At 43.9% G+C, this 15,043-nt stretch overlaps 1 protein-coding gene across 4 annotated transcripts in view; it reads right to left on the bottom strand.

Moving 5' to 3' along the window:
- Nucleotides 1-15,043, bottom strand: part of PRKCE (protein kinase C epsilon) — a 532,143-nt gene that overhangs the window by 48,561 nt on the left and 468,539 nt on the right. For all 4 annotated transcript variants that reach the window (XM_084622252.1, XM_084622253.1, XM_084622254.1 and 1 more), the window contains one exon: nt 6,235-6,373. In XM_084622252.1, the coding sequence (XP_084478378.1) occupies nt 6,235-6,373 (139 nt within the window). The remainder of the gene's footprint in view (nt 1-6,234; nt 6,374-15,043) is intronic.

Genomic DNA, 15,043 nt, shown 5'->3' with positions numbered 1-15,043 from the left:
TTGGGATGCCTGGATATCAGGAGCAAGTGTTGAATCTCCAGTAAATTTGCCCTTCCTAATGCAAATGGAACAATTCTTAGAGGGTGTTCCTGAGGAAATAGAAAGATACATCCTAGATGGGAAACCCAAAACTGTAATTGAGGCAGGAGAGATTGGAGCCAGATGGGTGGAGGTGGCAGAGAAGAAGAAAACTGGTCGCAGTTGGAGCGGAGACCAGAAGGGACCACCCCAGACCACACCCTATTACCGGGGGCCGCCCAAAGCCCCACCTACCTCCCAAAGAACCCTCCAGACCCCTTATCGTCCCACCACCCCGTTCTCCAGCAACCCTCCTCGCCCCAGTGACCCGTCAGCTGGACGATGTTTTAAGTGTAATGAGCTGGGGCATGTAAAGGCCAACTGCCCCAAGAACCCCAACAGATTACAGTTCATTGCACCGGAATCACACCAGAGGTCCACAGGCCCAGATACCTCCCAGATACCCTTGGAGCGGAGGGAAACTGTGAGTGTGGGTGGGAAGAAGGTCACCGCGTGGAGGGACACCGGAGCACAAGTGTCAGCTATCCATGCTTCCTTAGTGGACCCCAATTTAATCAACCCAGAGATCCAAGTGACGATTCAACCCTTCAAGTCCAACTCTTTCAATTTGCCTACAGCCAAGTTGCCTGTCCAGTACAAGGGCTGGTCAGGAATGTGGACTTTTGCAGTCTATGATGATTATCCCATCCCCATGCTGTTGGGGGAAGACTTGGCCAATCATGTGAAGCAGGCCAAGAGGGTGGGAATGGTCACCCGCAACCAGGCTAAACAAGCCGTGAGGCCTAGCTCTGTTCCGGAAACTTCTATCAGGACCCAGTCAGAGGTGATGGACCTGGACCCCAGGCCAATGTCTGCAACAGCAGTAGTGGATCCAGTCCCAGAGACCCAGACGGAACCAGTCCCAGAACCGGAACCAGCCGAACAACCAACACCAGACCCCGTGTCAGCACTGAATCCAGTACTTGCAACCTCAACACCAGAGGGCCCCACCGAACCTGAACTGGCAGCAGCCGATAACCCTACACAAGAGGCTCAGCCGGAGCCTGAATCCCAACATAGTGCACCAGCGGAGAGCGGTTCACAGTCAACAGAAACAGCTCCATCCCCTATATCGCTTCCAGAGGGACCAAGCCTAGGTCCACAATCCCATGAGGAACTGATGTCTCCAGCATCAAGGGAACAGTTCCAGACCGAACAGGAAGCAGATGAAAGCCTCCAGAGAGCTTGGACGGCGGCACGGAGCAACCCACCGCCTCTCAGCTCTTCTAATCGATCCAGGTTTGTTGTAGAAAGAGGACTTTTATACAAGGAAACTCTTTCTGGGGGACACCAGGAAGACTGGCATCCTCAGAGACAGTTGGTAGTTCCAACTAAATACCGGGCCAAGCTCTTGAGCTTAGCCCATGATCACCCTAGTGGCCATGCTGGGGTGAACAGGACCAAAGACCGTTTGGGGGGGTCATTCCACTGGGAGGAAATGGGCAAGGATGTTTCTACCTATGTCCAGTCTTGTGAGGTGTGCCACAGAGTGGGAAAACCCCAAGACCAGGTCAAAGCTCCTCTCCAGCCACTCCCCATCATTGAAGTTCCATTTCAGCGAGTAGCTGTGGATATTCTGGGTCCTTTTCCGAAAAAGACACCCAGAGGAAAGCAGTACATACTGACTTTCATGGATTTTGCCACCCGATGGCCGGAAGCAGTAGCTCTGAGCAACACCAGGGCTAAAAGTGTGTGCCAGGCACTAGCAGACATTTTTGCCAGGGTAGGTTGGCCCTCCGACATCCTCACAGATGCAGGGACTAATTTCCTGGCAGGAACTATGAAAAACCTTTGGGAAGCTCATGGGGTAAATCACTTGGTTGCCACTCCTTACCATCATCAAACAAATGGCATGGTGGAGAAGTTTAATGGAACTTTGGGGGCCATGATACGTAAATTCGTAAATGAGCACTCCAATGATTGGGACCTAGTATTGCAGCAGTTGCTCTTTGCCTACAGAGCTGTACCACATCCCAGTTTAGGGTTTTCCCCATTTGAACTTGTATATGGCCGTGAGGTTAAGGGGCCATTGCAGTTGGTGAAGCAGCAATGGGAGGGATTTACACCTTCTCCAGGAACTAACATTCTGGACTTTGTAACCAACCTACAAAACACCCTCCGAACCTCTTTAGCCCTTGCTAGAGAAAACTTACAGGATGCTCAAAAAGAGCAAAAAGCCTGGTATGATAAACATGCCAGAGAGCGTTCCTTCAAAGTAGGAGACCAGGTCATGGTCTTAAAGGCGCTCCAGGCCCATAAAATGGAAGCATCGTGGGAAGGGCCATTCGTGGTCCAGGAGCGCCTGGGAGCTGTTAATTATCTCATAGCATTCCCCACCTCCAACCGAAAGCCTAAGGTGTATCATATTAATTCTCTAAAGCCCTTTTATTCCAGAGAATTAAAGGTTTGTCAGTTTACAGCCCAGGGAGGAGACGACGCTGAGTGGCCTGAAGGTGTCTATTACGAAGGGAAATGTGCTGGTGGTGTGGAAGAGGTGAACCTCTCCATGACCCTTGGGCGTATGCAGCGACAGCAGATCCAGGAGCTGTGCACTAGCTACGCGCCAACGTTCTCAGCCACCCCAGGACTGACTGAACGGGCATACCACTCCATTGACACAGGTAATGCTCACCCAATTAGGGTCCAACCTTACCGGGTGTCTCCTCAAGCTAAAACTGCTATAGAACGGGAGATCCAGGATATGTTACAGATGGGTGTAATCCGCCCCTCTGAAAGTGCATGGGCATCTCCAGTGGTTCTAGTTCCCAAACCAGATGGGGAAATACGTTTTTGCGTGGACTACCGTAAGCTAAATGCTGTAACTCGCCCAGACAACTATCCCATGCCACGCACAGATGAACTATTAGAGAAACTGGGAAGGGCCCAGTTCATCTCTACCTTGGACTTAACCAAGGGGTACTGGCAGGTACCGCTAGATGAATCTGCCAAGGAAAGGTCAGCCTTCATCACACATCTCGGGCTGTATGAATTTAATGTACTCCCTTTCGGGCTGCGAAATGCACCCGCCACTTTCCAAAGACTTGTAGATGGTCTCCTAGCGGGATTAGGAGAATATGCAGTCGCCTACCTTGACGATGTGGCCATATTTTCGGATTCCTGGGCAGACCACCTGGAACATCTACAAAAAGTCCTTGAGCGCATAAGGGAGGCAGGACTAACTGTTAAGGCTAAGAAGTGTCAAATAGGCCTAAACAGAGTGACTTACCTTGGACACCAGGTGGGTCAAGGAACTATCAGCCCCCTACAGGCCAAAGTGGATGCTATCCAAAAGTGGCCTGTCCCAAAGTCAAAGAAACAGGTTCAATCCTTCTTAGGCTTGGCCGGTTATTACAGACGATTTGTACCGCACTACAGCCAAATCGCTGCCCCACTGACAGACCTAACCAAAAAGAAACAGCCAAATGCTGTTCAGTGGACCGGAAAGTGTCAGAAGGCCTTTAACAAGCTTAAAGCGACACTCATGTCTGACCCTGTACTAAGGGCCCCAGACTTTGACAAACCGTTCCTAGTAACCACAGATGCATCCGAGCGTGGTGTGGGAGCAGTTCTAATGCAGAAAGGACCTGATCAAGAATTCCACCCTGTAGTGTTTCTCAGCAAAAAACTGTCTGAGAGGGAAAGCAACTGGTCAGTCACTGAAAAAGAATGTTATGCCATTGTCTACGCTCTGGAAAAGCTACGCCCATATGTTTGGGGACGGCGTTTCCACCTGCAAACCGACCATGCTGCACTAAAGTGGCTTCACACCGTCAAAGAAACTAACAAAAAACTTCTTCGGTGGAGTTTAGCTCTCCAAGATTTTGATTTCGACATCCAACACATCTCAGGAGCTTCTAACAAAGTGGCTGATGCACTCTCCCGTGAAAGTTTCCCAGAATCAACTGGTTAAAATCGTCCTTGAGATGTTGAAAATATTGTTAGTCTTTATGTACTTGGTAGTATATTTAGAGATGCATGTGTCTTATTAACTCTGTTTTCCTAGAGCTCCAGGAAGAAATCCCAGCCAGTGTTTCACCCTAGCTGAGATTTGGGGGGCGTGTCATAAATATAAAGGGAAGGGTAAACCCCTGTGAAATCCCTCCTGGCCAGGGGAAAGCTCCTCTCACCTGTAAAGGGTTAAGAAGCTAAAGGTAACCTCGCTGGCACCTGACCAAAATGACCAATGAGGAGACAAGATACTTTCAAAAGCTGGGAGGAGGGAGAGAAACAAAGGGTCTGTCTCTGTCTGTAGTCGTCTTGGCCGGGGACAGAACAGGAATGGAGTCTTAGAACTTTTAGTAAGTAATCTAGCTAGGTATGTGTTAGATTATGATTTCTTTAAATGGCTGAGAAAAGAATTGTGCTGAATAGAATAACTATTTCTGTCTGTGTATCTTTTTTGTAACTTAAGGTTTTGCCTAGAGGGGTTCTCTATGTTTTTGAATCTAATTACCCTGTAAGATATATACCATCCTGATTTTACAGGGGGGATTTCTTTATTTCTATTTACTTCTATTTTTTATTAAAAGTCTTCTTGTAAAACACTGAATGCTTTTTCATTGTTCTCAGATCCAAGGGTTTGGGTTTGTGGTCACCTATGCAAATTGGTGAGGCTTTTTATCCAACATTTCCCAGGAAAGGGGGGGTGCAAGTGTTGGGAGGATTGTTCATTGTTCTTAAGATCCAAGGGTCTGGGTCTGTAGTCACCTAGACAAATTGGTGAGGCTTTTTACCAAACCTTGTCCAGGAAGTGGGGTGCAAGGTTTTGGGAAGTATTTTGGGGGGAAGGACGCGTCCAAACAGCTCTTCCCCAGTAACCAGTATCAGTTTGGTGGTGGTAGCGGCCATTCCAAGGATAACGGGGGTAATATTTGTTACCTTGGGGAAGTTTTGACCTAAGCTGGTAAAGATAAGCTTAGGAGGTTTTTCATGCAGGTCCCCACATCTGTACCCTAGAGTTCAGAGTGGGGGAGGAACCTTGACAGGGGCCACCAAATGAAATTAATGGGCAGCAGGCTTAAAACAAATAAAAAGAAGTTCTTCTTCACTCTGCGCATAGCAAACCTGTGGAACTCCTTGCCTGAGGAGGATTTTTATCCTCCAAGAGGATTTTTATCCAAATATCACCTATTATGTGAATGTAAGTTATGTCCCCTGATATCCATCAGAAATCCATCCACGCATAATTTTGCATATTTCCCATTCCATTTGGACGAACAGGGGAGTTTATTATATGTCACTTATCAGTACTTCAGAGAAGAGAAACAATGATACTCCCATACAGGTCTAACACAATATGATACCTTCAGTATGTTACACTATGTTAGGTCTTATCTATATAAGTCTTATTACACAGGTGAACACATCCCTGTTTTTAGGCCTGGGTACAGGTCATTGCTGGGAGGGAGCATCCGATTACATGTAGCGTCTGAAAGATTTAGAAGCACCTTCAAAGCGGCAATAGGGTTGTCAATGTGGACAAGGAGAAGAATAATGCAATGTGCAAGGAATGTGTTAGGGGAAAATGTTAAATGATAACATCATGCAATAACAAATCAGTCACTTTAGCTTCAATTTGACATTTTTGTTCTTCACCTTCTAGTACAGAACAAGACAAAAGAGTAGATAATAAAAGAGCAAAAGTTAAGTGTGTTTAACTGCTCCGGTCTTTTGGCAGTTGCAGCAAGGAGTGTATGACATGGGTATTTTGACATATGGAGTGACTACTCAATTTAAAGGAAAGGTAACATGAATAGGCAAATATCCAGTGGGAAAACATAATACACTATTACCCACTAACGAAAGAATGACAGACAACTGGCTACCAGCAAAGCTAAATAATTTACTAGAGAATACCGTCAAATACAGTACAGGAAACTTTTAAAAGCAAGGTTGCAACAGCTGACAAGAACAGAATCACAGACATTGCCCCTGCCTTATGCTCAAAGGTCCAGATTTTGCGAACTACTGGTGCTGAGTAGGTTATTCCTTGTAGAGATCCACAGATTTCAACAGGATTATTCATCCAGTAGTGCAGATGAGAGAATCTGGCCCACATTTTTCACCTTGCACATACAACAGATACAGTTATCCATGGATACCACAAGCTAGTTATGATTACTGGTAATATTTGTATGTGAAGTCTGTAAAAAATACCTCTGGAGCTATGTAGTCTGGCGTTCCGCAAAATGTAGTGGTTGTTACTCCGTTCAGAATCCCTTCTTTACACATTCCGAAATCCGCTAGCTTGCAATGACCCTCTGCATCCAGAAGAATATTGTCCAATTTCAGGTCTCTGGGATAATAAAAAGGTATAAGATTCAGTATTTAACCCTTTCTCTCAAACAGGCCAAATACTGCAACATTTTTGAGTACATGGCCCCTGTTTGACCTACAAACTGTAGGAAAGCACAAACAGGTAAGTGCACAGCAAAAACAAACAGAATCAGCTGTTCACTATGTGCATGTAGAGTTTGCAGGAGTCATTTTGGTGTAACAAGAAAATTGAGGGAACCAAGCACTTTGTAGGATTAGGCCCTTAAACTTTCATCAGCTGCATAAAAGTACAAGCCTCAAGGCCAACCCAACCGCACTCAGCACAGTATCAAGGATGAGTGTGAGAAGACTTGCTCCTGTATAATTCTCAAACCTAGGCCTGGCCAGGGGCCACTTTAGATTCCATTATACCTGAGGCCCTGTCTGCACCAAAGAGATTCACAGTGGACAAAGTCTAACAATGAAGTTATACGGGAGTCAAACTCTAATGTAGATCTGCTGTATCAGTGCAAAACGAGGCTTACCCAGTGATGCTTACCTGGGCATATTACTGAGTTACAATATCTGCAGAGTTGCACCACTGCAGCCTGTCTATATTAGGAGTCTGCACTGGTGTGTAATCAAACTGAAGTAATTGCATCAGCACAAATTCCTTAATGTAAACAGAGGCTAAGAAAAGTAGAAGTAGCCGTTCTAGCAATCAGGGATCATCGTCTTGCTCCAGACATGGCCCTTTGCCATGAGAGAAGAAAGACACCAAACTATTACTCCAGCTTGACTGTACTCAGAGGTTCTGTCTACGCTGGAGGATTCCTCCAGAGGCAGGCTACACAGGCTTTCCTTTTCCTTTGTGCTGCTGGAGTGGTGCAAAGAGCCAGAGCACGTTGGGGATCTGGCCTCAAAAACTGGTAGGAAGTTACCATTGGCAAAGGCTAGCAATGTTCTGAGATCTGAGATTGGCGGTGCCTCCACCTGGCTGGCCCCTGTACACACACACGCCAGGGCAGGGGTCGGCAAACTATAGCCCAGGGGCCGCATCTGACCCTCCAGAAGTTTTAATCGGCCCATGAGCTCCCGTCGGGGAGCAGGGTCCAGGGCTTGTCCTGCTCCGGCACTCCAGCCAAGGAGCAGGGTCAGGAGCTTGCCCCTCTCCGCGCGGCTCCTGGAAGCAGCGGCATGTCCCCCCTCTGGCTCCTATGCGTAGTGCAGCCAGGAGGCTCTGCAGGCTGTACCCGCCCCAAGCGCCACCCCCGCAGCTCCCATTGGCCAGGAATCACGGCCAATGGGAGCTGCAGGGGTAGCACCTGCGGATGGGGCAGCGTGCAGAGCTGCCTGGTCATACCTCCACATAGGAGCTGGAGGGGGGACACACTGCTGCTTCTGGGAGCTGCTTGAAGTAAGCGCTGCCCAGAGCCTGCACCCCTGACCCCCACCCGCGTCCCAACCCCCTGCCCCAGCCCTGATCCCCCTCCCACTCTCGAATCCCTCAATCCCAGCCCAGGGCACCCTCCTGCACCCCCAACCCCTCATTCCCAGCCCCACCCCACAGCCTGCACCCTGAGCCGGAGCCCTCACCCCCACCTGTACCCCAGCCCCAGTTTCATGAGCATTCATGGCCCACCAAACAATTTCCATACCCAGATGTGGCCCTCAGGCCAAAAAGTTTGCCCACTCCTGCTCCAGGGCATGCCTTGGGAACCTCCAGGAATAAATCTATTCTAATAAATAATAATAATAATAATAAATAATAATCTGTGGCATAGCTCTAACTCAAAATACCAATTATAAATAATACATATCCAATATACTTAAATTAGAGAGCAATGTTCAATAATCCATCTCCTAAACATTAAGGCAATATTTATATATCCTTTTAGGCTGAACGTGCACACAGAACACACTGCAATTTGAAGCACTTTTGAGTCAAATAAGGACAGTTTTATTGTTCCAGCACTCAAATAGCATCTCTTAAAGCCACTCTGTTCATTGTGCTAAATGTAACACTTAGCAGTTTCTAAAATTGGCATATTTTTCAGTCCTGCAATCTGTGATTTTAAGAGGGGCACAGTACTGCCAACAAAAGAATCCTCAATGCTGGAGTTAAAAGCAAGAGCTGTCAAATACACCCAGGAAAGAAGACATCCTATCATAATTTGCATGAAGTCACTTAAAAATATTGGATTGGGTTCCTCTACTAGAATTTTAGTTCAAAGTTCTGATTCCAATGAGCGTGAAGACTCAGGAGGGTAAGCTCCCAGCCTTGCAATACTTCATTATTTTCTTTGCATACAAAACTGTTCAGAAATAACCTCACAGGAATATAACACATTCATTGTTAAAGAGCAGCACAGCACATCCTAGCAGCTGGTTTCTAATCATTCTTAGCATGAATGTGTTTATGTCAAAAATACCCAATTCTCAGTTACTAGATTGGGAGGGGTCGAAAACATGTTGAAAAAGGGATATCCACCTTTCCTGTCTTGCACAGTATTTATACATTTTCTAAAAATACTGTTGATGATTATCTCATGATTTAATACAGTGGATACTGTGTACCATTCATTAATTTACCTGTCACTTGCCTTAGGTTGGACCAAGAGGGGTAGAAAAACACTTGAATGAAAAAGCAAACAAGTAAAGAAACAAATCGATAAAAACAACAAAAAGATAAGTAGAAAGTGTTTCTGCTTAGAGGAGCATTATGCAATCCTTTTGATTGTTATTTATTAATTTAAATGTATACAAAACTTAAAGAAGTGTCTGTCTGGGCTCTGAACACCTCTGCCATACGTTAAAAATACAAGCCAATAAATACAGACCAAAAAAAAGAAAGAAAAAAACCCAAAAAATAGCTTTTCCTAAGGCAAGGAAGGGAACAAAATCCCACTCTATGTTCACACTATACCAAATACTCAGCTGGAGCCAACTATGCTAAAACAGACTTAGTAGTATCATTCAGCCATATTTCAGCAATACTTGTGTAACATATATGCCTAATAGGGAGGTATCTCTTTAAGAAACCTATGCGAGGTAGGGGTAGGAGTGAGTTGTGCTGGGTCATTGTTGCTAGACAGATTTACCATTCCCCATCCAGAAGTTTCTAGAATTGGGTTTAGTAGTTTTGGATGCTCCAATAGGTTCCCTGTTGCTGGAGTCAGACTCCGTGAGGGCAAGTGGTCAGGGTAACTGCTTTACAAAAGGCCATGTGCCCTGCGAGAGTTGGGAGAAAGGAGCAGAAAGGAGGCTGTTTTCCCTAACTCTGAAGCATCTTGCAGCAGGTTAATGGCATTGTTAACTCTCCAGCTGGGAAGCATGGCCAATGTCAATTATAGAATGGGGAAATTGGGAGGGAAAAATAATTTCTTCTATTTTAATTGTATACTTTGAATGTTATTTGATTTTAGCCAAATTGTTTTTGTTAAATTGTCTCAACGAGTTTGATTCACCAACTTCTCTTTAAATGTGATAATGAGGAAAGAGTTATTTATATTTTGCTATTCTCAGTTTTGTATTTTCTCATAACGTTTTTTAAATCTATATATTTAACTGAGTAGTAAAGTAAAGTTAAGAGTCTGCATGGATTCCAACTCAAGATTCCCACAAGCGAATGGAGGGAAGATGATGCTTTTGACTGACCTGTTTAGATTTAATTAGTTTTCTTCATTTATGTTTATGTATAACTGTGAAGATAATATATAAGGATCATAAAATAGCCATGTTATGTTCTAAAATTAAATTATTACAGTAGAACCTCAGAGTTACGAACTGACCAGTCAACCACACACTCATTTGAAAGTGGAAGTATACAATCAGGCAAGAGCAGAGACCCCTCGCTGCCAAAAAAGCAAACACAGTACTGTGTTAAACTACAAAAAGAAAAAAAAAGGGAAAGCAGCATTTTTCTTCTGTACAGTAAAGTTTCAAAGCTGTATTAAGTTAATATTCAGTTGTAAACTTTTGAAAGAACAACCATAAAGTTGTGTTCAGAGTTACAAACATTTCAGAGTTACAAAAACCCTCCATTGCTGAGGTGTTCGTAACTCTGAAGTTCTAGGGTATTATTTATTGTATCTTTATCATAAGATTTTATAAAGTTATAAATTAACTTCATTCATATTGTTCTTGTTGGGACTTGAATGTGGGGAAGTTGACCCTGTGCAATCCTTGCTGAAAATCCTTAGAGACTGAATTCTGGGTCTCCAGCTACTTTTCTATGGGAGTTGGGAGTTTTTTAGTTACTGGAGAAGGGCAATGAAGTGAACTGTAGCCCATCCAAAGGTTACATTTGCAGAACTGAAGACCTCATTCCTAGTCAAATCACTCCAACCTTCCTTCAGCATGAATCAAGCATCCTCATCCACTGACAACCCAGCCATCCAAGAAATAATTAAAGGCAAAGTCACAAGAATCAAGATTTTTAACTTCATGAATCTGGTCTACACTTTATGAAACAGTCTGCCTCACCTTGTGTCCCTCCACCCACAACCACAGGGATCACGGGAGCTAATCCCTTGGTACCAACTCTTCTCAGTTCAGGCAGCATTGCTCCACTCTGTTGGCAACTGTAAAGAGCTCCAGCTGACTACCCACATAAGGTCCACCAGGGCAGGCCACAAAGTCTACTGTCCCAATACCAATGTAAGCACCCTCCTGAGTGCATTCCAGTACCACACTGGAAAAAAAGCCCCACCTCTAGGAACAAACAACAACAAAACAAAAAATCCCCCCACATCAACCCTTTCAACCTAGTGGGTCAACCATTTCCGCTCACCATCCTGGGCAAGCCCCAATTATAGAATCTGTCATTGTCATAGATAGGAGACAGATACTAACCAGCTCAAGCCTACCCCCTGCCAATGGGTTGGGATAAATAAAACAAAAGAGTTAACTCCAAAAACCACACAAGCCCTCCATGAGACACTGCTTCCATCGGAGTCACGAGTGCTACACACACAAGGGTATGTGTTCAGACAACACTGTGACATCATTTAGTAGATCTAACAAAGAGAAGACTGGACTCTTGAAGACTGGGAAATTTCTACTGTGTGCAAACACTCTGATGAGAGTTGCGAAACCATTTACAATCCAGGCTGAGCTAGCTGAGCTAATAAAGGGATCAACTACAGCACCAAAGCAGTGCTGCCAGGAAATTAAATCTTCTAGGTGGAGGTTCAGAAACAAGCTTGTATTTGTAGGGGTTTTTTAACCTTCCAAATTTGGAAATCCCCACGACCTATGGAGTAATAAAAGCTGCATTAGCAAGTTGACATGTTAGGGTCAAACAATCATAGCATGATTACATTTGACACAATCTGGAAACCAATTCCAGCTAGTATCAAAACAGAAGTTAAGAACAGAAAAAAGGTCAAAATGTGGCTAATTATGACAGACGATTGATTAAATTCAAGGGACAGCTCAGAAGACTGGAAACTCTGGAATTTGTAGTGATAAGACTGAGCCTGGAAGCTAACTATTCTTCCTAACTTTTAGCTTAACTCACTGATCTTGGAATTGGGGATTTCCCAGTGCTGGCAGAGGACACACTGGCAGCTGCTAGTATCTATTGTTTAACATTTAGTGAAGGCCAGCAGCATGCTTGACAATGAATAGAAAATAGATGAAGACATAGCCACCACCTCAAGGATCTTCTAACCTAAAACAATCCTAGAGAGCAATAAAACACAGACCGCCATGTGGTAGAGAGGCATAGTGGCACAGTTATTGGTTTTACTTGCTTAAGGGTAGATAGACATTTGTAACGGGAAAGTTGGACAGTGACTCTAAGATAATTAATAGACAGGAAGAGTCTGAATACATCAAAAGTGGATGATGCCATTTACATCACACAAGTTTAAACCTACCTGCAAATGATCATCACATATTAGTGCAGTGATTCTTGTAGCCTTCTTTATTTAAACAGTTAATATTTACTTGATTAGGGTTCACCTCTAGAAAAGCTAGAGTATGTGAGTTATCATTAAATGGAGGATCCCTGAGACACACATGAGGCATAAAAAAATCTTTAGTTAGCCAAGAATTCAACACCTATTATAATCATATAAAGGACAGTAAAAAAAAAAAAAAAAAAAAGAACTTGTATACTCATGGCCCCTTGTGGGGAAATCCATAGACAGGAGAGTGTGTGACATGCTAGTTTCCACTATCCTGATCTTCCCAATAATGTTCTAGGTGCCACCCTCTTTTACGCTAGTGCCCATTTTAGCCTATGCATATTCATAATGCATATATACCCCTTTTCTTCTTATCTTAACTTCCGCAACCCACTTATGTTGGGGGCCCCAGTTCCTATAGGCTAATCAATCACTTACTTCATACTCATTATCATTTACAATAATAGTCGTTATGGCATCACTGCAGTTAATGCTTGTGACTTGTGACATATATTCATTAAAAATACCTAAAATATCAGTAATTCATATTTGTTGTTTCTTACTTCATCTTACTGCACTTATTTATACTTCACACTTGTGACTTGAGGTCTGTTATCTGTCATTTACTTATGTCAAGCTATACTTAGGCCTTTCCACTCATGTTTACTATCAGTACAGGTCCTTAGGCTTCCAGGTTCACTACTTGCATGGCAGCAGAAGCCACACCTTTAGGCATCATCTGAAATCCTACACACGCTACATTCTGAACCTTTTCCAAACTGTAACTCTCATCGACTATAAGGCCAGATGATGATCATCTAGTCTAATCTCCTGCACATTGCAGGCCACAGAACTTTACCCACCCCCTCCTGTAATAGACCCATAACCTCTGGCTGAGTCACTGAAGTCCTTAAATCATGATTTAAAAACTTCAAGTTACAGAGAATCCACCATTTGCATTATGCAAGTGATGTGTGCCCTGTGTTACAGAGGAATGTGAAAAACCAACAGGATTTCTGCCAATCTGAGCCAGGGGAAAATTCCTTCCCGACCCCAAATATGTCCATCAGTTAGACTCTGAGCACGTGGGGAAGAGCCAGCAGCCAGACACCTAGGAAAGAATTCTCTGTGATAACTCAGAGCCCTCCCCATCTAGTGTCCCATCACTGGCCATTAGAGACATTTGCTACTAGCAGTCGCAGACCAGCTGCATGCCATTGTAGGCAGTATCATCATACCATCCCCTCCACAAATTGATCAAGCTCAAGTTAGATTTTTTGCCCTCCATTATTCTCCTTGGAAAGCTGTTCCAGACTTCACTCCTCTGGCTTTTAGAAATCGTTGACTAATTTCAAGCCTAAACTTATTGGTGGCCAGTTTATATCCATTTGTTCTTTTGTCAACATTAGCGCTTAACTTAGATAACTCCTCCCTTTCCCTGGTATTTGTCCCTCTGATGTATTTATAGAGAGGAATCATATCTCCCCTCTGCCTACTTTTGGTTAAGCTAAACAAGCCAAGCTCTTAGAGTCTCCTCTCATAAGGTGGATTTTCCATTCCTCTGATCATCCTAGTAACCTTTCTCTGTACCTGTGCCAGTTTGAATGAATCTTTCTTAAACATGGGACACCAGAATTGCACACAGTGTTCCAGATGAGCTCTCACCAGTGCCTTGTATAATGGTACTAACACTTCCCTGTCTCTGCTGGAAATACCTCATCTGACACATCCAGGATTGCATTAGCCTTTTTTCATGGCCGCATCACATTGGTCTCATAGTCATCCTGTGATCAACCAATACTCCCAGGTCTTTCTCCTACGGTGTTGCTTCCAACTGATAAGTCCCCAGTTTACAGCAAAAATTCTTGTTGTTAGTTCTTAAGTACATGACCTTGCACGTTGCACTATTAAATTTCCTCCCATTTCTATTACTCCAGTTTTCAAGGTCACCCAGATCTTCCTCTCACTTGACCCTCACAGAAAGAAGTTCTGGGACCCCTTCGTCTAGTCAAAAAGACAGGTGGAGGGGTTGCAACCCTTAACTGCCAGTTGAGAACCCATATGTTAATGGACCTTAAAACTATTCTTAACATAAGCAAAAAATATACTGGAGTTAAACTAAATTAGGAGAAATTTGAAAGAGACTTTAAAACAATAGCAGCAGAATTCCTGTAGATAAACATGTAGGAAGTGAGGAGACAAGTTGAGAGGTTAACAAAATGCCAAAATTCATGCTAGAACAGTCAAATGAAAGTCTATCAAGACTGCAAGACCTTCTGTACCTGAAACCACTGAGGAGTATTTGGTTCATTTACAGTTAAAACATTTTAAAAAACAAATAGTTATGCAACTCTGGAAAAAGAAAATCAAATGACTAAACAGGCATACGGGAAGAGAGCTGGTAGGCTGAGGAACTTCACCCTGTCCTACATAGAAAAGATAAAGAAGCAAAATGAGTATAACAGAAAAGAATGGTCAGGAAGCATATCTTTGCACCACATTGGGGTCAATGAAGAAACTGAAAGCAAGTGAAGAGCATCCCATACGGACAAGAATTCAGACAAGAGACTGACTATCCCCACTAGGGTGACCAGATGTCCCGATTTTATAGGGACCCTCCCGATATTTGGGGCTTTGTCTTTTATAAGTGCCAATTACCCCCCACCCCCGTCATGATTTTTCACCCTTGTGATCTGGTCAATCTAATCCCCACTAGAAAAAGTGCCATGTTTTTTCATTCCTTAGAAAAGCAGTATAGTATATTCTTCTTTGTTTTGATTAGCTAAGGATAGTATTTT

Source organism: Lepidochelys olivacea, assembly GCF_965140295.1.
Source record: "Lepidochelys olivacea isolate rLepOli2 genome assembly, chromosome: 3".
NCBI classification, from domain to species: domain Eukaryota; kingdom Metazoa; phylum Chordata; order Testudines; family Cheloniidae; genus Lepidochelys; species Lepidochelys olivacea.
This window is presented reverse-complemented; position numbering and strand designations above follow the sequence as displayed.